Source organism: Schistocerca serialis, chromosome 2 (assembly GCF_023864345.2).
Source record: "Schistocerca serialis cubense isolate TAMUIC-IGC-003099 chromosome 2, iqSchSeri2.2, whole genome shotgun sequence".
Classification (NCBI taxonomy): Eukaryota; Metazoa; Arthropoda; class Insecta; order Orthoptera; family Acrididae; genus Schistocerca; species Schistocerca serialis.
In genome coordinates, this window is record NC_064639.1 from 710263997 (window position 1) to 710288142 (window position 24146).

Here is a 24146-nt window from a genome sequence, read left to right on the forward strand (position 1 = left end):
AACTTGGTATAGAAAGAGGAATTTGTAAAAGAAGCAAGGAAATTCACTAACAAACAAATAAACCTTTTTGTACAGAGACTAAGTGAAGAAACTTGGTATGAAGTGTATACTTGTGAAAATACTAACAAAAAGTTTGAAAAATTCATGGAAATCTTCATGTCATACTTTGAAGCTGCATTTCCATTAAAATAAGCAAAAATGTCAACCTAACTTCAAAAAGAATAAATGGATTACAACAGGTATTAGAATATCTTGTGCAGAGAAAAGAAGATTACACGATATAGCAAAGACACAGAACATGCCTCATGAATTTCATTTGTACCTGAAGAATTACAAGAGGATCCTCAAAAATGTTGTAAGGAAAGCCAAAACAATGGCAAATGACAAATACATTGAAAACTCAAGAAACAAATCTAAAGCTATAAGGGAAGTTATAAAAAATCAAAACAACAAGTGAAACTAAACAATATAAAAATGTGAACTTACGTTATGAAGAACAAATGATTTCTTGCCCAACAGAAATTGCAGGGACCTTCAACAAATATTTTGCAAATGTAAGTGAACAGTTGGTGAGTGGACTGGAAGAACACAAAATATCACCTCCAACATGCAATAGTGTGAGAAATGTGTCTACATCTTTGTTCCTTTCACCCACAAATTCTGAAGAAATTTTATCAGTTATAAAAACCTTGAAAACAGGGTACTCAAGTGGAATTGATGGAATACCAGATGCAATTATTAAAAAATGCTGTCTTGCCTTAGCTGAACCCTTGACACATTTGTGCAACAGCTCACTGGCATCAGGAACCTTCCCTTCATGCTTAAAAACAGCAAAGCTGAAACCACTGTTCAAAAAAGGAAATCCAGAATGTGTTTCAAATTATAGACCAATAGCCCTACTGCCTGTATTTTCTAAAATTTTAGAAAAAGTTTTTTTATAAGAGATTGTCCGATTTCCTAAATAAAAATAAAATTCTCTCTCCTTCACAGCATGGCTTCAGGAAAGGCTATTCAACTGAAAGTGCAATATTTGAATTTCTTAATGAAATCTATACTAAACTGGATGCAAGTGAGTTTGTGACAGGCATATGTCTTGATTTATCTAAAGCTTTTGACGTCATTGACCATAGTGCCCTACTGCAGAAGCTTGACCAGCTAGGAATTAGAGGTATATCCAATGAGTGGCTCAAGACATACCTATGTGGTCGCAAACAGGTGGTTGAAGTGCAATATACTGACCATAACAAAATCAGCTACTACTATTCAGGATATGAAAATGTGAAATATGGTGTCCTTCAAGGATCAGTATTAGGACCCATCCTGTTTCTCCTCTATGTCAATGATCTTATGTACAACAAGTATTGCCAAACTGCCCTCCAATTTGCAGATGATACAAGCTTCCCTATTAGTGGTAAAACAGAAGAAAAACTAAAAGACTCCACTATCCAAACAATGAACAGTGTAGAACAGTGGTTCAGCTACAACAAGCTAATTATAATCAAAGAAAAGACAGTAGCACTGAATTTCTATAATGTAAAAGGAAGACACCACCCAAACATAGAAATAGAACTTAGAGACAGAGTTCTTGAAAAGTGTTGACAGCACTAAATTTCTGGGACTCTGGCTCCAGAACAACACAAAATGGGAGGTACATATTGAATATTTGCAAAAACTAAGCAAAACCTGTTACATGATACGGATCTTAAAAACTTGTTGCAGCAAAGCCAGCCTGTTAAATGTATACTACTCCTATGTGCATTCTGTAATTAAATATGGCATAATCTTCTGGGGCAATACAACAACAAATATTAAACTTTTCAGGATGCAAAAGAGAATACTAAGAATTATTGAAGGGGCAAACAATACGAAATCGTGCAGACCCATATTCAAAAAACTGTCAGTTCTTCCTCTTCCTTGCATTTTTATCTATGAAACATCAATTTTCATCAAACAATATATTGATAGACACTCAGATATCTTATTAAAAAATGGAGATATACATGCACACAATACAAGGCAAAAATCTGACCTTCATGTGAAACAGGTGAGAACATCATTGTACCAGAAAGGCACACTACATACTGGGATAAAGATTTTCAATAATCTACCTAAACACATTAAATCAATAGGTAAACTCTGTAGTTTTAAGGCTGAAGTAAAGGCATATTTAATTGATCATTGCTTTTACAGTCTGACAGAATATATAAAAGCCAAACAACAAAAATAAAGATGCATTATTAATATTCTACTTTGTATGTTGCCTGTAATGTTTGTTGTATTTATGAATCTGTGCTAAATTACTTCAATATCAAGTCCTTAGGATTGCAATACAAACTGAATTTTATCTTGTAAATACCTAACCATGTCCAATATCCTTGTATATATTCTATACATATAGGATTTGAAGGACTAAATAGATAAATAAATAAATAGAATACATTTAGCACAATTTCAGATGATGTTTTATGTGTACATGTACTTTCGCCAACATATCGAGGGTAAATTAAAGTCACCACCAACTATAGTTGAATATATAAAATATCACCATACTCCCACAGAACAATGAGTCGTATGCAGATGAGGTTTTGTATGTGGAGAAATATAAAGCACACAATGGAAAATCCAGAGTGGGATCCAACAATATTATGAAAACGAAAGTTGCTACTCACCATATACCAGAAATGCTGAGTCACATATAGGTGCACTAAAAAGACTGTATGTGTGAGTTGCATTGGTGTGTGTGTGTGTATGTGTCTGTCTGTCAAGTAATTTTGATGAAGGCTTACTGGTGAAAAGCTGTACTTGTGACAGTCTTTTTAGTGTACGTATATGTGACTCAGCATCTCCGCTATATGGTGAGTGCCAACTTTTCTTTTCATAACATTGAGATATAAAGCACATACAACATACAGGTAACACAAATGTAAGGGCACTGCTGTTTGTGAGTGTAAACTAATGTCAGTGCCTTAAGCAGACTTAAGTTCATCTTATGTAAGATCATGAAATTTCAGGTGGTCAGACAATAAGGATCCTAGCTGGACAATATGAAGATAGAAAAGAAATATTGTTTCTAATCAAGTAAAAAGTGTGTGCTCACATCAACTAGAAAATATATTGTTAAACATGATATGTGTGAACAGCTATTCCAAAATGTAAGCACATGTAAACGTCAAGGAAAACAAGTAATGCAATGTTTCTAATCGGAGTTGTGAAGTTTTGTAATTTTAGTTTAATTTCATATGAAAGGACTGTCAATTTGTTTTATAAATAAGTTCCAATATTTTTGCAGGCTATATTCAATGCATCAACCTACGGATATTATCTATTTAATATTCACCAGTTCGCTGCTTTATCAACCGAACTACCAGCAGTGTAAGACAGAGGGTGTAACAATAACTTTTACTATGAGTTTAATTTTGTCGACTGCTCTATCCTTCTTTGTACCAGTGGGAAAGTATATCTCAGAGATAAATCACTGTTAACTTCAGAGTGCAACACATTTTTAATTAAGTAAGCGAACTTGGCCATCAACGTGATCGCATTTTGTTGGTACAGTGCAACTAATTATTCTGTACTTTCTCATTCCCTGAAACACTCAACATTAATTTTTCAAGAGTTTCTATGGATGTATTTGTATAGTGTGATGTTAAACACTATTTGCAATCCATTTTCTGAAATGTAAATTCTAAAAGAAGACATCACTGTGAATTAGCATTATGACAGTACGAGCAGCAAGCTAGCCAGTGATGTCACAGGCATCACACAACTCAAATGGAGCATTTCAGCGTGCTTTCAAATTATTTGAGTTTCATTTCTGTTTTTGTAAAAGAATACTGAAGTTCAAGAAGGAAAGACGTGTTATGAGCATAAAATGATATAATTAACCATTTAAGATGATTCCCAGAAAACAGGCAAATACACTATTACATCAATGTGTGCCTAAATGGTGCAAAAGCTATGATGGGTACAAATGATGGAGCAATAACTAAAATAAAAAGAAGAGCTTTGAGGACTGCAGCAGTAGTCATTGTGCTCTCCAGAGACATGCTTTAGCTATGAAATAAATGCCTGCTTCCTTCAAGAAAGTTTCAGTTGAATCTGTCCAAATTATTAATTACATAAAATCACAGCCACTGGCGCCAAGACTTATCACAACACAGTGTAAAGTTATGGGAAGCCTTCATTGTTCCTTGCTTCTCCACACAGAAGTGTGCTGTCTAGGAAACTACTGCGAAAGCAAAGACAGCTTCACTGGAAATTTTAACGCAGCCAAAACTCTCTGCAAGAGAGGCACTCTGCACCGCAGAGTAGCTTGCTGTCCAGGTTTCAAGAGGGTGCATTTCTGGATGAGGTATCGAATATATTGCCTCCCCCTACTTATGCCTCCCAAGGAGATCACGAATGTAAAATTAGAGAGATTCGAGCGCGCATGGAGGCTTTGTGGCAGTCATTCTTCCCACGAACCATACGAGACTGGAACAGGAAAGGGAGGTAATGAGAGTGGCACGTGAAGTGCCCTCCGCCACATACCATTGGGTGGCTTGGGGAGTATAAATGTAGAATGTAGATGTAGATACATTCTCTCAATTATATGAATTACGTTTAAAAGACCTAGCTTCACTTTTAGACCATAACACCAAATTAGCAGATGTTATTAATGACAAAAAGTGGCAATGCCTACTTGCTTATTTGGCAGATATTTTCTCCAAAAGGAACAAAATTAATATTTCACTGCAAGGCAAATGTATAACAATGGTCACTGTGAATGACAAAGTTTGAGCATTCAAGAGGAAAATCAGTTTTTGGCCAAAGAGTGTCAAGGAGCGGGAGGTTAACTGTTTTCCTCTTCTTAACAATTTCTTGAAAGACAAGAAGTTGGATCTTGGGAAGAATTTGTTTCATAAAATCCTCAAACATCCCTGAAACTTGTCACCATTGTTGGAGCATTATTTGCCAAGTTCAAGATGAGAAGCTGCAGAAATGTGAATGAATGGTCAACCCATTCACTGTATCCAAAGAGGCAAACACTCCATCATCAAAATAATCAGACTCAACCTCAAAATCTATTTTTGATAATGACAGTTATCCACACTTTTGACTCCATTTGAAAAACAAAATTTTACCCCTTGTTGATGAAGGCAAAAATGTTCTACTTCCATTTGCCACAACACACATGTCAAATCTGGATTCACAATTTATGCCAACAATAAAACTAAGTAGCAAAGCCATCTAGATGCTAAACCAGACATCCATCTCCTGTTGTCAAGTACTGAACACGACTTTTAAGAATTCTGCCAGCAATTAACACATTAAAAGCCCATTATTAATCCTACGGACTCATCTCTCGTAAAGAAGAATGCCATTTTGCTTCATCAACGAGCAGTGAACATTCCTGGACTATAAATTTTGTAGGTATTTTGTATGTTTTTTCTGTTAATTACTTAATATTTAATTGAATTCTGTTGGTACTGACATTTTTGTTCCAAAAATTAAAATGATATCCAATGAAATTTGTTTTTCTTTGCAATATATTCCCCTCCACTCAATTAGAATATGGCCTTCCTACTTTATTGAACAAATGGAGTAAACCTAACAGAAAGTATCTCAATATAGTGAAAATTCAGACAAATGGGAACATCATTAGTTTGAAGTTGTTTCCATTATCAGTAAACCAAAGACTCTTGGTTATTCATGGCATTAGTGGAGTAATGGCACTTGCATTCAGAAGTTTTTCATTCCCATGGGCTTCACACTGCATTTCAACAATTACTGTGTGAAATTACAATTAAATAAATACCCTTAGCTTCTTACAGGGGGGACAGCTAAAAATGTATGCCCCAACCGGGACTCGAACCCGGGATCTCCTGCTTACATGGCAGATGCACTATCTATCTGAGCCACCAAGGACACAGAGGATAATGCGACTGCAGGGACTTATCTCAGGAATGCCTCCCGTGAGACCCACATTCCCAACTTAGTGTCCCGCACTATATTCATAGTGCCCCTGCCCATTATACTAATTACTCGCGACTTTACTGCCTATTCCCGTAATAGTTCGGGCACTGTTTGTGCAACTGCACAGAAGAAGATATATAGAGGGAAACATTCCACGCGGGAAAAATATATTTTGCCTTTACAAATGCCTGCTTGTGTCTGTGTATGTGCGGATGGATATGTGTGTGTGTGCGAGTGTATACCTGTCCTTTTTTCCCCCTAAGGTAAGTCTTTCCGCTCCCGGGATTGGAATGACTCCTTACCCTCTCCCTTAAAACCCACATCCTTTCGTCTTTCCCTCTCCTTCCCTCTTTCCTGATGAAGCAACCATTGGTTGCGAAAGCAGAATTTTGTATATATATATATATATATATATATATATATATATATATATATATATATATATATATATATATAATGGAAGGAAACATTCCACGTGGGAAAAATTATGTCTTTAAATATGTCTGCTTGTGTCTGTATGTGTGGATGGATATGTGCGTGTGTACGAGTGTATACCTGTCCTTTTTTCCCCCTAAGGTAAGTCTTTCCGCTCCCGGGATTGGAATGACTCCTTACCCTTTCCCTTAAAACCCACTTCCTTTCGTCTTCCCCTCTCCTTCCCTCTTTCCTGATGAGGCAACAGTTTGTTGCGAAAGCTTGAATTTTGTGTGTATGTTTGTGTTTGTTTGTGTGTCTATCGACCTGCCAGCGCTTTTATATATATATATATATATATATATATATATATATATATATATATATATATTAAAAAAAACCAAAGACGATGTGACTTACCAAACGAAAGCACGAGTCCTTTCGTCTTTCCCTCTCCTTCCCTCTTTCCCGGCGGGGCAGCCGTTGGTTGCAGGGGCTGGAATTTTGTGTGTATGTTTGTGTTTGTTTGTGTGTCTATCGACGTGCCAGCGCTTTCGTTTGGTGGGTCACATCATCTTAAACCAAAGATGATGTGACTTACCAAATAGTGCTGGCAGGTCGACAGACACTCAAACGAACACAAACATACACACAAAATTCAAGCTTTCGCAACAAAGTGTTGCCTCATCAGGAAAGAGGGAAGGAGAGGGAAAGACGAAAGGATGTGGGTTTTAAGGGAGAGGGTAAGGAGTCATTCCAATCCCGGGAGCGGAAAGACTTACCTTAGGGGGGGAAAAAGGACGGGTATACACTCGCGCACACACACACACACACACACACATATCCATCCACACATATACAGACACAAGCAGACACCCTCTCCCTTAAAACCCACATCCTTTCGTCTTTCCCTCTCCTTCCCTGTTTCCTGATGAGGCAACAGTTTGTTGCGAAAGCTTGAATTTTGTGTGTATGTTTTTCTGTCTATCGACCTGCCAGCACTTTCGCTTGGTAAATCACATCATCTTTGTTTGTGTGTGTGTCTATATATAAACAAAGATGAAAGTGCTGGCACGTCGATAGACACACAAACAAACACACAAAATTCAAGCTTTCGCAACAAACTGTTGCCTCATCAGGAAAGAGGGAAGGAGAGGGAAAGACGAAAGGATGTGGGTTTTAAGGGAGAGGGTGTCTGCTTGTGTCTGTATATGTGTGGATGGATATGTGTGTGTGTGTGTGTGTGTGAGTGTATACCCGTCCTTTTTTCCCCCTAAGGTAAGTCTTTCCGCTCCCGGGATTGGAATGACTCCTTATCCTCTCCCTTAAAACCCACATCCTTTCGTCTTTCCCTCTCCTTCCCTCTTTCCTGATGAGGCAACAGTTTGTTGCGAAAGCTTGAATTTTGTGTGTATGTTTGTGATTGTTTGTGTGTCTACTGACGTGCCAGCGCTTTTGTTTGGTAAGTCACACATCTTTGTTTATATGATATGAATATAATAGAGGGAAACATTCCACGTGGGAAAAATATATCTAAAAACACAGATGATGTGACTTACCGAACGAAAGTGCTGGCAGGTCGATAGACACACCTTACCTTAGCTAAGGTAAGTCTTTCCACTCCCAGGATTGGAATGACTCCTTACCCTCTCCCTTAAAACCCACATCCTTTCGTCTTTCCCTGTCCTTCCCTCTTTCCTGATGAGGCAACAGTTTATTGTGAAAGCTTGAATTTCATGTGTATGTTTGTGTGTCTATCGACCTGCCAGCACTTTCGTTCGGTAAGTCACATCATCTGTGTTTTATATATATATATATATATATATATATATATATATATATATATATATATATATATATATATATCTAAAAAGAAAGATGATGGAACTTACCAAACAAAAGCGCTGGCAGGTCGATAGACACACAAACAAACACAAACATACACACAAAATTCTAGCTTTCGCAACCAATGGTTGCGTCGTCAGGAAAGAGGGAAGGAGAAGGAAAGACAAAAGGATATGGGTTTTAAGGGAGAGGGTAAGGAGTCATTCCAATCCCGGGAGCGGAAAGACTTACCTTAGGGGGAAAAAAGGACAGGTATACACTCGCACACACACACATATCCATCCACACATACACAGACACAAGCATATTTAAAATATGTCTGCTTGTGTCTGTATATGTGTGGATGGATATGCGTGTGTGTGCGAGTGTATAGCCGTCCTTTTTCCCCCCTAAGGTAAGTCTTTCTGCTCCTGGGATTGGAATGACTCCTTACCCTCTCCCTTAAAACCCACTTCCTTTCGTCTTTCCCTCTCCTTCCCTCTTTCCTGATGAGGCAACAGTTTGTTGTGAAAGCTTGAATTTTGTGTGTGTATATATATATATATTACTGTGTGCTTGACTGACAAGGGGCCTACTGTGCATTTTCACCTGAAAAAGGAGCCCGCAAGCTATAAAGTTTGGTAAGTCCTGTTATAGATTACACAGGGCATAAGAAAGCCATTTGAAACTCTTTGAGGCCTTAAGACAGCAGCATACCAAATTGCAACCTAGAAACCATATGTTAAGAAGTTACAGGAAGGTGTACAGAAAAGTTATAGTAACAATAAATAAGTTAGCAAATGAGATCAAATGAGATAGAAGGAATTAACAAAATGAAATCACTCTGGAATGTTTTTAATGACAGCGTGGACAGCAATAAAGTAGTCCACAATAAATTCATAATAAAATGTGAAGGTAACGATAACCACATTTATGGAGGAATGTACAAATATATATTTTACAAAATTAATGTGAATTTCTAACAGCTGGGATAGAGGAAATGCTACAAATAAAGTTATGAAAAGTTTTCAGAAATGACTGAGAATGATTCAGGAGAAATTGACAGGAAAAGAACTACAAATTATACAAGGAAAGACAAAGTATAATCTGCAACAAACAACAAGATACATGGAAGTTCAGGCAGTTTGTTTCTACAATTCCTATTTGAGCTGTAATGTTATCTGCAAAGCCACAAAATCAGATTGTATAATGTGGTTATAGACTCCCAACTTTTCAATGTGAAATAAGTAATTTTGTGCTGAAGACTCACATAAGGAACAGAGAAAAAACTTTCACATAGATAAAATGTTCTTGTTTGTTATGTGGCTAAAAAAACATGAATATTATTGATGACACGTTAGCAGCCATAACCATGTGGATTGTGAAATTTATAGTTTTATGCCTGAGATCCAGATACTAACACCAGTGATGAATTTACATGATTGATATCAAATTGTATGATTTGTTAACATGTACAGTAAATTTGGTTGTTGAATCATTCCACCAAAGGCATACACAAAGAGGATCAGGGGAGGGTAGCTGCCACCTGCTCCTCCCCCACAGAAAAAAGTCTTCAGAAGCTGTACACAATTTCAGGGCCAGCTTAAGGTCCAAGCGACAAAACCTTCACTTGGTGTGCCACAGGTACCACAACTGTAACATTTCTATACATGATGTATCACAATATTCAGTTGCTGCTTGAGGTGCTGAGCTGAGATGGGTGACATGGGCATTCAAGTACAAGAGCTGTATACAGCACATATCACAATTAGTAGCGAAAAGAGACACAGGTGAAAATGTGTGCGGGAAAAGGTGTGAGGGGTGGGGTGTGTGCCAAAAGAAAAGTCAACTGAGTGAAAAATGTTCTTGGACCTGTCCCACTCACATCCTGCCCTGCCAAACAGAGATATCAGTTTGAAGAAAGCCAGAACATAAAATATCTCTGACAAGTATCAATTGTATTTAGAACCATTTGTAATGAAATCTCAGAACTATTTTGTTGTTTACCATGAAACAAACATGAGGCTTCCCCCTTCCCCCTCCATTCCCTGTTGCAGAGTTAGGTCCTCTTGACTTCCTGTGCATTATAGATATGCCGAAATACAACTTTCCAATTCCAAGCAGTGACACTGAGGGAAACCAGTTTAACTGATGCTACATAATATTGTACTGTTTCAGAAACTATAAAACACTGTACTTTTTAGTGGTAACTTATTACTCAAGCCATTTATGTTAATGAGATTCTTCAAATTACTGCCATCTAGCTCTTCTAATTTAGAAAATGAAGTTTAACTGGATAGATAAAAAATCTGCTCACCAAGTGGCAGTAGGAGAAAGCTTGTATAAAGGTTAAGTAAATGTGCAAGCTTTTGGAGCCAGTGGCTCCTTCTGGTGGAAGGGTTGAAGGGGTAAGGAAGAAGGATGAAGGAAACGGACTGGCAAGATTTAAAAAATGGGGAGGTTGTGGAAAAGTCACCCAGAATCCTGGATCAGTGGAGACTTATCAAGTGGGATGTTGGGGACTTCACCGGATGAGATTGGAAACCTAAGAGCTTAAATGTAGAAGATGAGGTAATAAGCGAGACAAAGATTGCTGAAAAAACATCATCCCAGGGATTAATAAGAGCGGAAAGCTAATCATATCGTATGTGGCAGAAGTGAAGGGTGGGGAAACATAAACAGTTTAGAAAGTAAAAGATACCGGAAACTAAAAGCATGTGAAGCAAGAAATGGTTAACGAAAAGAAATGCTGTGACCAAAGAAAATGATGTAAATTAAGGCCAGATGGGTAGCGAGAACCTAGGACATGTTGTGACATCAATTACCACCTACAGAGTTCTGAAAAACAGGTGTCTGGGGAAGAAATTAGATGGCATGTGTGGTGAATAAGTCACCAACTTCTTGTGAAATTTAATTGGAAGAATATCATGAAGTTCTATTCCAAATTCCAAGCCACCTTCCTTGATGTTGACCTCATCCTCACTACATACTTCTGTTTACATTTAACATATTAACAACAGTACTTACATCAGTACTTACATGAAACTTCCTGGCAGATTAAAACTGTGTGCCCGACCGAGACTCGAACTCGGGACCTTTGCCTTTCATGGGCAAGTGCTCTACTAACTGAGCTACCGAAGCACGACTCATGCCCGGTACCCACAGCTTTACTTCTGCCAGTATCTCGTCTCCTACCTTCCAAACTTTACAGAAGCTCTCCTGCGAACCTTGTAGAACTAGCACTCCTGAAAGAAAGGATATTGCGGAGACATGGCTTAGCCACAGCCTGGGGAATGTTTCCAGAATGAGATTTTCACTCTGCAGCGGAGTGTGTGCTGATATGAAACTTCCTGGCAGATTAAAACTGTGTGCCCGACCGAGATTCGAACTCGGGACCATTGCCTGGCATCCCCCAGGCTGTGGCTAATCCATGCCTCCACAATATCCTTTCTTTCAGGAGTGCTAGTTCTGCAAGGTTCGCAGGAGAGCTTCTGTAAAGTTTGGAAGGTAGGAGATCGTGTGGTATTGTTGACCGGGAGGCCCCATCTGGCGAAGTCTGGCCGCCGGTTTGCAAGTCTTATTTCAGATGACACCACATTGGGTGACTTGCATGTCGATGACGATGAGGACAACACAACACCCAGTCCACAAGTGGATAAAATCTCCAAGCTGGCTGGGAATCAAACCCAGGCCCATCGCATGGCCGGCAAATGCATACCATTCAGCTAAGCAGGCAGACTAGCTTTCTATATCTTTTATTTTCTGGCCTGTCTATTTTTCTCCTCTACCACATACAGTTCACTTAGTTTTAAGCTCTTATTAACTCTTGCGTGATGCTTTGTCAGTAATCTCCATCTTGCTTATTACCCTATTTTTCACCTTTAAGATCTCAGGTTTTCAAATCTTGTTTGGTGTGGTCATCATTTCCTAAACCTCACCATTAGTTTTCCTTCAACCCTCTACCTTACCCTTCAATCCTTCTGCCAGAGGAAGGAGCCACTGTCTCTGAACACTCGCACATTTACTAACTTTTATATATGTTTTCTCTTGCTGTCACTTGGGAAATAGATGTTTTTATCTATACTGTTGCATTATATTTTTAAAAAAATTGATCATTTTCACTGATAAATTGGATCTTATAATTTAGAAACAGAAGAAGACTATCTAGATTCATTTACAATTCACAACTTCTACAAAAAAAAGTGGTAATTTGAATGGAAATGCTTCTGACAACCAGTCTGTCTTTGAGCAGTTGGTGAGGGGCGAAATTTACCTGCCTGCATAGGACACACATCCTTTCATTTTTTGTTGTGCAGATATAAATACAGAACTCACCACATTGATGAAGTTTAGAATCTCACAGAAAGTAAATCTTAAGACGTAGACTGTAAAAGGGCGCAGTTTTGTGTCAGCAAGGTACTCCACAATAGTGTTCTTTCGTTCCGGATTCCATTCATTTCCCAGTACTGGAGATCCTGAAATAAAATAATGAATAATTATTATCTTAACCGTTTGGATGCTACAGACATGCTGAGCTTAACACAAAGTCATTACCACCAAAGTGGGCCACCTGTCCTAAGTAGCCTGCATTTGTGTTTCTAACTCGACTGCAGTTACATGAGTGGCCTATCTCATCCTGTGCTAAATATTTCTTCTCCTTCTGTCTCTGAATGGTTTTTCCCCACTCAGATGAACATTATTGTACGTGCAAAAAATAGTTGCTCACTCTGAAACTTCTCTGCAAATTTATGGTTGTTACAAATCTGCAGAAATGTAAAGATAGCGTTTCTTTCAACAGTGTCTGACCCATTTTTAAAAACACTTTCCAAACCTTGCTGTCATTTTCAGATTAGAAAGAACTATGAATTACATTATGAAACTCTAATGTTACACCTGCTGAAGTAGATGGCTTAGGACTGTTACTTCCAGAATTTGTGGAGAAGTTATCACTTATGTCGACATCAAATAATTCATCCAAACTGTTACTTTTTGAGAGTCTCTCCATAACTTCTTTATCAGTGCAGCCATGACACCTTTTCATTTTCTTCATAGAACAGATTATGAGAGAAGCATTGTTATGCCAATCCTGACGAACAGTAAGACATATAGCGAAGTTGAATGCAGCATACTGAGATCAAAACAGACTAAGCATCCAAACACAAATTAGTAGCCAGACCTGTGACAAGCTACTGAGATACGGGGTGGAGATTCTGTTGTATGCTGAAAGTCATCAGCAATACGCAAAGCTCCTGAATGGTGATGATATTCACCTTTAGAACTCAGGAGTCAACAAGGAGGCATGACATTTTTTTTATCAACAGCACTGAAGGAAATCCCCAAGGCCATGCTTAAACTTATCAACAGCACTTGCGGAGTGGTGACGTGTGAACAGTAAATACACCAACAGCAGTCAAAGGGTTAATTATACAGATATAATTAAATGCCAGTAACTCCAATCACCTACATTATCTTCCCACTGGTAAAGGCACCTACATACTTGCAGCGCATGAGCTGTGTGACACTAGATGTAAGGTTTCTATGGCAAGCATAAAGAGGTGCTCAGGCTCTGTGAGAGACCGCTGTTGTGTACTGTCAGATGGCTCAGGTGAGGTTTGCAATCCAGCTTTTTTTCATTTTTTTCATGCAAGTGTATGAAAACTACTTTGAGCATAGTAAAAAGATATTTTTTCTGTATTCTTTATATCGTTAACTGCAGTTCAGAATCTGTATGATACTGACCATACAATCAAAGGTAACAAAACAACAGAGCTTCCTATCAAAGACAATCTAGGATAATGATTTTCATTGTTCCATACTCCGTCAACACCATTACCAGAATATCGTTTCCTAAAAAAAATTTGGAGTACTTTAGTGCATCAGCCAAATCAGCACTTCATCAAATAGCAGCACAGAGATACTGCCAAACACAACAAATGGTATCCTCTTTTTGTCTCCACTGCTTTGTTTAGCAAATATGCATGTAGTTCCACACAATAAGCAACTACATTGTCTTAATAACACACTTAATGAAAATTCCTTTCAAATTCATTTTCCAGCATAATCTGATTTTGGTTTCAATTCATTCATATTATCTTCATCTACACGCCACTGTTTCACACAAGACAAATCATGCTGAAAGGTTTGTGGAGCAAGATGTGCTCATAAAACGAAGATGCACATAAATGTGTTTGAGCTTATAGCTGACACCTAAATATTTCATGGCAGACTATGGCAGAAAATTACTTTAACATTAATAATGAAAGACACAATAAATTATACAATGAACACACTTCTCTAGAAACAGTAAGAGTGAGGAGAAAACCTGCACCATGGTTTACAGACCATCACAAACACCTTACAAGTGTTAGAGATGCAGCACACGGAACACAAATGGCATACAACCCCTGATAATCACCTCATCTACAAGCAACTATGCATTACACAACCAAGTTAATCAGTCTGTGAGGAATGAAAAACTCAGGAATGCCCACTAGTTAAATAAGGACTTTCAAAGACCTGCCGTTCTGTCGAAAAATCCGCAAGGTCTAGCCATGGGCAACTTAAATCTGCTCTAGTTCCTATTGATGATCTAAATGAGTGTTTCATCATGCTGATATCTTTACCTGACCAACGCACAGAAACCATCGATTCCCTTACGGTATCACCGGCTGGTACAAACAGAAATTTTTCACGATGTTTTAACAGTGAGAGAAAATGTCAGTTTTCTCACTGATCTGCTAGTACCAAAATAATGGACATTTTTAACGATTCTCTGACCTCCAGCATCTTCCCAACAGCCTGGAAGCAGTAACTCATAAAACCACTACCCAAGAAGGAATCAGCCAAATAACCTTCTGACTATATGCCCATTTGCAATCCACCAGCATTATCCAGGGCTTTAGAATACACAGTTCATGAACAGCTCACTAATTATTTAACGTCAAATAACCTTTAAAACTAATACCAGCCTAGTTTCTGGCACAATCACAGCATGATGACTGCTCTTTCAAAATGTGACCGACAAGAGTGAAACAAGCTATGGATGAACAACAGGAGACTACACTATGTGCTTTTCGGATTTCAGCAAAGCTGTTGACACTGCTGACTTACACATACTACTAGCTAAACTCACAAGAAAATATTTCTCTCTTCAATTGCCTTACAGTGGTTCCAGTCATACCTTACATTTCATCAATGGTATGTCATAAATGGAACAGAAAAGTCACAATGGAGGGGTGCAGTACCAGGGTCCCTACGAAAATCAATACTGGACCCATTACTCATCTCATTATATGTTAGTGATAAGTCAAATATTCTTTCAGGTGATGTGTCAAATATTGTTTCCCATAGCAAATAGCACCTACACACTAGTGACATCCACTTATATCTAAGTGCAAATCCAACAAATCTGTGCACATTCATCCAGCATGTAAATGCCGATATCCTGCCACTACCAGTGTGAGCACAGGGCACAGGTATGAAACTTAACCCATCTACAACAGAAGCCATCTTAGTTGCTCACAAAAACCAGCCACCCCACAGTTCAGAAAATCTCTTCCACCATTAATCCTAAATGACACAGAAATAACATTTTCTTGTTCTGCAAAAAGAACTTGGTGATAATTCTGGATCATAACTTACACTGAACACACAACTGCAGTCTATAAGAAGGTGTCAGCATCACTATTATCTGAACAGCACAACAGGAATCTTGTTCTAAACAAAGTAAAATTCTCTCTGTACCATCACTTGACAATGAAATGTTCTCTAAATTATTGTCAGTATCAGGAACACAGCTTTGGAACAATCTGCCTCAAACTATCAGAAACATTTAATTCCTTGCAAACTTCAGAAGGCAGCCAATGACCCACTTTCTGTCACATAGCAATCCCTCTAATCAGTCCCCCATCCATAAATTTTCTTTGCCCCTTGTCAGTAATTCTGTGTTTACATTCTGTCATTTCCTAACAACCACTGTCATTGTTACTTCAATCTGCTCCTTTTCCTCTCTTTACAGCTTCAAATGTGCTAAGCCAATCCATATAGTTCTAAATGCCCATTACCATGATTATTGTCAATTATTATTGCCATTATTATAATTATTGGGAATATTTTGTAATATACTTGGTATGCTTTCACGGTAAAATGTGAGAGAAGGCCTTCAGGCCCTAATCTGGTCAGGCTAAATAAACAATAAATAAATAAGTATTCTTGTGAAATAATTACAAACATATATAACTTTTGCCACTACTAGTTTAATATTTTCACTAAACTTCCTTATTGATTTGAACTCTGCTACAGCTTTAACATTTTCTAATGACACATCATGAATCATCAGGAAAACTGTATCTCAGACTGACAGGATGTAATTAAGATTTTTTTTAAAAATCAAGAGAATACCTTAACTTCAAAAATGTATGTATAGTATGGATCTAATTTGTTATTTTGTTACGCGATGAACTCACATCATATATGGTGGCATCTGATTCTCTCACATAAGGTGGTATCTGATTCTCTCACATAACATCACACAAACTAAAGGGATTTTCATAACGTAAGCTTCCAACTTGCGGATGAGGTCAGAGCTCATATCAAATAGACTATATTTGGCAATTAGTGCACATAAAATAATAAACAATAATCGAAAATCAAGTGTGGAAAGCAGCTCAGAATTCATAAAACTGTTACTAAATGGTTGGCTCAATACACACACACTGCTCAGAAGCAACTATGGTGCGTTACTAGAGCTTTATTACTACTCTATGACCTTTTGGACATAATTTTTTTAGCATCATCAAAAAGGGATAAAATGTACAAAAATTTAATTCACCTTGACAAATAATAATTCAGTACAAAATTGTTTACATACCTAAATCAACAGCAAGCATATGAATACAACCTCCTTCCCATGCTTTCCAGAGGTAACCAGGTGTGGCAAAGAACAGAGCTTCAAGAAACAGAACAAAACACACCCACTGGTAATAATGCTGAGATGTCAGCTTGTCCTTACCCTCTTGCTGTGTTGCAACACCTGGTTTCACAATGTCCACTCCCGCAGAGCCTGAAAGTTCAAAAACACAATTTTTGGAGATTTTATTTCTGTAACACATTGTGGAAATATGTGTAAATCTTCCAAAATGTGAAATTACCCATTATGTTAATCCCTTTAATAGAAGGAACAGTCTAATGAGCATAAGGTTACCATATTATGAAACCCCCAAAATGGGGAAACCCTCAAAGGGATTGATTAACATGCTTTTAGGATGGTTGTAATCTAGATCTTGGAAGGATGGTAGAATAGCGTAAATATTGCTGACATCATATCACATATGGCAATGCTAGAATCTTTTTTAATAACAATATATGATTGCAGTATATCTTGTCTGAGCATAGCATAGGTAATAAGTATTAGGTTTGGATGTTTTTTGGCTTTAAATAAAGAAGTATGACTGCCACAAAACAGTGGGTGTTACGCTCCAATCAAGATCTGGACTAATCCCATTAAGACTACCAAATTAATCTTTCTACAGAGATCTGGACTAATCCCTTTACGACTACCAAATTAATGTTCCTACAGAGATCTGGACTATCCCTTTACGACTACCAAATTAAACATAATTAGTTCAATTTTTTGTTGTCAAAAAACTATATTACAAACGAAACAAATAAACAAAATGTTACACACATCACACATACCTACATTACTTTACAACCCACGTCCCACATGTATTTTTCACTTTACTGAATGGGATTAAATGTTACTTTTATTGACACAAACAAAATTTTACACAAATTGATTTTACCACTGCAATCTAATTTTAAGACTCTTTAAGTATAAGTTTAAATTTAACAACAATAGCAGTAGGTCATACTGTAATAAAATAAGTTGAACAAAACATTAAACATGAACTGATAAATGTGCAATGATATACAAATGCAATGAATTTTTGTAGGCCAAATATAACATGAATTTCCCCTTTCAGATGGCAGGCAATAAAGTAAGGAAATCATCACAATAGTCTTGGGATGCTGCACAGATGCAGCAGGCTACAGATGCTGTTACCAGCAGCGAGATGGGATAGCTGCTGGCGTTTCCAGCAAAATTTCACGTCACGATAGTCTTGGGATGCTGCACAGATGCAGCAGGTTATATAGATGCTGTTACCAGAGGTGAGATGGGATGGCTGCTGGCGTTTCCAGCCAAATTTCGACACTGTATTGGTGTGTGAACTGGTACAACTCCTGAAACTGTTGGAATCACACATGTTGGTATGACTATGAAGGATGTGGGTCAACTTCCATTCCAAATAGCTGAGAAAAGCAAAGAGGTAACTTAGTTTTGGGAAAGATATATTGTACAAAAATGATCTTTTTTAGCGATAACAGTGATGCTTCTAAAGATTGTCTCTGTACTGCTTGTAACTATACTTGGTTTTAAAACCAAGAGAACTCCGGTTAAGGTGTCATCAATGTAATTTGTGAGCACACACTGAATGTGCTGGAGTAAGCCATGAAAAAAACTTTATTGGTTATGTATGTATTCAAATAGATATGACTGGTGAAAATTATTTTTTCAAAAACGGAACTAATTTTGTTTCTCGTGGATTAACATTCATAATTCTAGTTTCAGTCTTGAATTTTTGTAAGATTTAACTGAGAAACCTTAATTGATACTGTTGAAGAATTGTTTCAGGAGTGGCCTTTTATTTGTTAAATACAAATCTATTAAATATATGAAGTATATAATGTTTATCTGCATTTCTTACTTTTTCTTACCCCTATGCCATTTTGTCCTGACATCAGTCTAAAATGACATATTATGCCTTTTTACAAGTGTGTCAAAAACGTATGGTTTACGGTACATTAATTTAAAAACATGGCACTAAAACTGTGAAACCTACAAGTGAATATGGCATGGTTCTGATAAAAATTTTATTTAACATCATGGTTTATAAGGGAATAGTGACCTAAAAACAAAATGGTATGTCATTTTAGCTGGACTTCCCCTAACTGTACCTTTGTTCTGATTTTCCATCACATTATATAAACTTTATGAACATGCAAACTTAGCAAAAATCTTATGTAAGTCCATGATAATGATATAATTCGATAACAAACATAGAGAATATAAATTCTTTAAGATATGAGATGAAAGCAAAAATCGGAAGTTCTTAATTTCCGAAACTAAAAAAATGTGGACATCAGTAGAAATAGAGAAAATGTATGTGGACACTAATTTAACGCCGAAAATGCGGGCGTGTCCTTTTTTAGACGGACCCTAAATGAGCACATATTTACGTTGTGTATGCTAGACAACATATATATGCCATATATAGATATAAAACATTAGCATGGCCCTTTCAATTTTTTTTTGCTTTGTGTGTGGAAGATTTACTGTTATTTGTTTTTGAACGAATTTCCTGACACTAGCTGGTTTCATGACTTGTACACCTCATCATTGCTAAAGTCGCTATCATGGTACACCAGCATGCCAGTTATTCAGTAGTAGCAGTATGTGTTTCTGTCATTTGGTCTCATTTCTTACGGTACCACACATCATACAACAGTTCTTGTGTATTGTAGAAATACAGCCAAGTATGTGTGCATTATGACGAGACTTTGAAATTCCAAATCCATCTGCCAAGTACAAATGGAATGGTTCACAGACAACTGTCAACAGATTGCTGAGACAAAGAAGTATTCCACCACCTACAGTATAGTAACAGGCAGTCCTAGAGGTAAATACACTACGACTAACTACTTCTATGTGTTACATATAGGAGACATAAAAGAATACGTATGAATGCTGCTCAGTTCCAATCTGTGACTGTGAGTACAGGAAAAGAATGCGTATAAATGCAGCTCAGTTCCCATCTGAGACTGTGGGTACAGAGGTAGCAAACATATATGCAAATGGGAAAAAACTTTAATTTCGAACTACATCATTGAAATAATTCCCATAGCAAAATTTCGCAACAATAATCATAATTATCATGCAATAGTAATCATAATAAATAGCACTATGACAGCTGAAATGTACAGACACGGATATTTTGAAACGTTTAGAGTACAATGACTAGATTTGATGCGTCCATGTTACCGACGCGCAGTTACCCTGTACCGAAAATAGTGAAATTCAGTATCTCCATACCATATGCTTGAAATAAGAACACGAAACAATGAAAACGGGTGTGAGTTGCATATCAGGGTGATCAGAAAAAACTGCAACATTTAAAACGAGTTATTTCGGACGATAAAGCTAGTCACTGCATTTACTAGAAAAGCAGAATACGTGAAAAGTATCTTAGCGAATAATGTCCGGAAAAAAAGGATACTGTGGTATGGGTACCCAATAATACAATAAATTAAGTAATCACAACTTGCGAAGTGATAAAGAATAATAATAATAATAATAATAATAATAATAATAACAATAATAATAATGTGCGCTCATATTGATAACCAGGACTAAAAATGCAAAAATCTTAAACTATGCACACCTTTGAAATGGCGCTCCACCGTGAAAGTCGCATGGATCCAACAAAAAGTGTTTAAAGTCTCGCGGTTAATGTCCGGAGCTCCAGGTATACAGTCAACTGGTTCACCGAAATATTGTTTCGATGTCACAAGCAGTGAAAATGCTATTAACATTAACGACGTTAACTTGTAATGCAAGCGAAACACATTATTGTCTGTGCAAGCATTTTCGAGCTTCAGGAAAGCCGACAGATTGCGGACCAAATCTATCATAGTGACGAAATCCAAAGTGGTCTCCAAACAACTAACACTTCTCCAAGCTGTGAAATGGAACAATCAACTGTTACGGCGCCTCTGACCTACGTTCATTGTTGCGCTAAACGCAACGGGCAATACTGAACCAGCAGTGGTGCCAAAGTGACAAGTGTTCTTACTGGCGCCATTCGTAAACTTTCCGAGATCGTGTTTCATTATTTTTTATTTTATTGGCTTATAGCATACAAACTTTTTAGCCATCACCATTTAAATGGTTGATACACAGTCATACACAAAGCAAGATATCATTTGTTCTTCATTCATGTATGCCTTCAGATCGAGATTGTTGGGCTTATATTCGAAAGACACAATTGACAGCTAACCGCCTAGTTGCCATTTAAATTCTTTAGTTAAGTTCAGTGATCACAATTCCGTTTAAATCTTTATGTCTTCTTTTGCTATAAATCTGGATATGGCGTCGTATCGTATGTTCTCCTGTTTGTGTCTCTGACAACTGGGATCGTGCAAAGTGGTTGGCAGTACCCGTCTGAAGATCTCCTTTAAAAGCGTCTACATTGAAATGTCATTTATATTACCAATCTTTCCTTATTCACACTGACACTAGGGTGTCTCCGATACTCCGATTTTATGTCAATGGGTAGGGAAAGATCCACAAGTGAGTCGCATTCTCACAATGGATGTTATAATTTTCCTTGAGTGTTTGAACCTCGGCAATCACGGCTTTTTTGGTATGACTGTCTGTATATGTGCATAGCTTTTAGCTCTTGTTTGTTGACTTTCATTCCATTCTTACCCACACGAGAGAAGCGCTGACCGTGTTTCTGTAGTTCTGTCTATTCAAGCCGTTATTGCTTAGGGCAAGCGTTTTGGTGTCACTTTTGCGGCCACATTCGTTAGCTTGTCCAAGGACCATAGTGAATAGGTGCGTTCTAATGCCTCTCTAACGACGAGTGGACTAAAAAGTGAAGCAAAAAAGAAATTGAAAAGACGACGCCATCATAAATGATGACTGCTTTTCTGTATTGGAGTCCGTAAAACTATGTCATGAGTCGTTATTTTACCTCTGTATAAGTTATTAGGTAGATATCTGATGTGTACTGTTAGCCTAGAACATGTAGTATGCGGTGAAACTGGAAAGCTGAGCATTTACTTAGAAACAAATTCCATCTCTAAAGATGTTTGCGTCGAAGGTTTATTAAACCAATGATCTCTACCTAGAACAGTCAAAGTAATTAGTCAAGTGAAGTGCTTTACTATGTTAAAATAATCATGAATGGCTGTGAAAATCATTGATCCCCCGTACCGAGTCAGAAACGCGGGTTCACTTTCGGACAATATTTTCAGATTTTTTGTCCACAGTATGCTACAGGATTTAAAACTTGTTCTGTGAGCTGTTCGAAGTTAAACCTTGAGTAGGATTGCCATCCGTCCCAATACATCGAGAGCTTCACCGTTATGGACCTTCTTGTCCCGACAAGACCCATTTATGTCCAGATTTTGTAAAATAGTGCCAAAATTATTCAAGTATTTATTTTCTATTTCTGCACACAACGTCACTGTGGAAAGGGTATTTTCGCTGATGTTGGCCTAGTGAACTGATGGAAAAAATCGATTGCTGCGATGGATTGTACCAGCTACTTCTGCCGCAACCAGTTCCCTGTGATTTGTGTTCTAATCAGAAAGTAATTATATTAAATCAATTTTTTAACTTTATTTTTACACTACCATCTGAGAGTATCCCGACGAGGCCGAAGCTAGAAATGGGAACCCTTCCCTAAAGACACATCTCTATTGACTCAATGTTAGGGAGACGAGAAGGCAAGTAAGTTACATACGGTAGAGTTGCATTGGGACTGAGGATACGAAATGCACTGGCACAAAGGAGTTATAGCTGGTCCACCTTATTTAGTTACAGGTCTGCAGAAATAACGATTTGAAATCACATTTCAATTCATTAAAGTTTAGCCGTTTAACACTCCCAGATTTAAACGGCAAATTAGCTTCCTAACAAAAACAGGAAGCTTAATGCATAAAACCCACATACAATGCCTTATAAATTCTCGTGAAAATATGTTATTTCTAATGATATATGAATGGTGAACCACGGCGATAAGAGCCGTACCAAGGTGATCCTGCGCCATTGGCAGCCAACTACCAAAGCTGTTCCCCCAACCCAACTCCTGTAAAAATAAACCAACTTTCGGTAATTTTTTCTACAGATTTAGCAGAGTTTGGAAATAGGTTTAATGAAAGTGAAACATTGTTGAAAAATTTTGTCGGCATCAGTTGCCATGTCAGGCGAACTTGCGTTTCAATTTGTCTTCATAATGACGCTGTCCACTTTTCGGAATATTGGCTTTTCCCGAATACTTTACTCGGCTGCATTCTCGTAAGTCATATGAACATTAGTTACAGAAGAAGATCAATTTTCAGAGGGACCAGTAAACTACAAATACTCTCCACCTTTTCTACCTACTTTCAGCACGTCGTGTCTAGCTTCGCTCATCAACCAGCAGAAATATAGAAAAAATGGAAACCTTCGGAAATATAGCATATACGCTTCGGCACCTACGCGTCGCCCTTTGGAAACATAAAATACTGTGTCGAATTAGCAACAAAAACTCCACTGTCGCACATGAGCAAGCTGTTTAGGCGGCTGTCATATGAAACACGTGCACTGTTGCCACTGAATTCTGATAGCGATAGATGATACTACTTTGGCGAAAAGACACTGTAGAAGTGGCAATGGCCACAAAATGCTAGTTTACAACCTTGAGCTGCAGTTAGGGTTGTTTCTCGTACGCAGAAGATGGTAGCAAGGGAGACAGGTGACTGACGTACCTGTTCTGATAAATTCTTAAGCCATTTCCTATACTGAATTTTTTAGGTCGGTTTTGTGCACCCCATTCGCCTGAAGCCTTTGCGGGGGCCACTCCCACCGTAATACACTCGACTTGTCGAACGTTATTTGTACTAGTGAATGCAGAAGGGCACTTAGAACAGAAACTTCAGAGAAGAATAAATCATTTGTAATACTCTGGTTTTCCTGCAATTAGAATGTTTTTAAAATTTAGGCTTCTCCAACATGAAGTGCTTTAGACAATCCGTGACAAACACTCTGGATGACTGGTTTCACAAAATGAAGTCACTTTGAGTATAACTGTTGTTTCGGTCTTGATATTCATAAAACACACATGCTT

The 24146-nt window shown here is 37.7% G+C and overlaps 1 protein-coding gene across 1 annotated transcript in view; it reads right to left on the reverse strand.

The window, feature by feature from the left end:
• Window positions 1-20943, reverse strand: part of LOC126456348 (innexin inx2-like) — a 58123-nt gene extending 37180 nt beyond the window's left edge. The window contains exons 1-3 of the mRNA XM_050092101.1: window positions 20694-20943; window positions 17063-17254; window positions 12529-12668 (exon numbers count right to left, since the gene is read on the reverse strand). Of these exons, the coding sequence (XP_049948058.1) occupies window positions 12529-12668; window positions 17063-17254; window positions 20694-20943 (582 nt within the window). The remainder of the gene's footprint in view (window positions 1-12528; window positions 12669-17062; window positions 17255-20693) is intronic.
• Between the last annotated feature and the right edge of the window lie 3203 nt (window positions 20944-24146).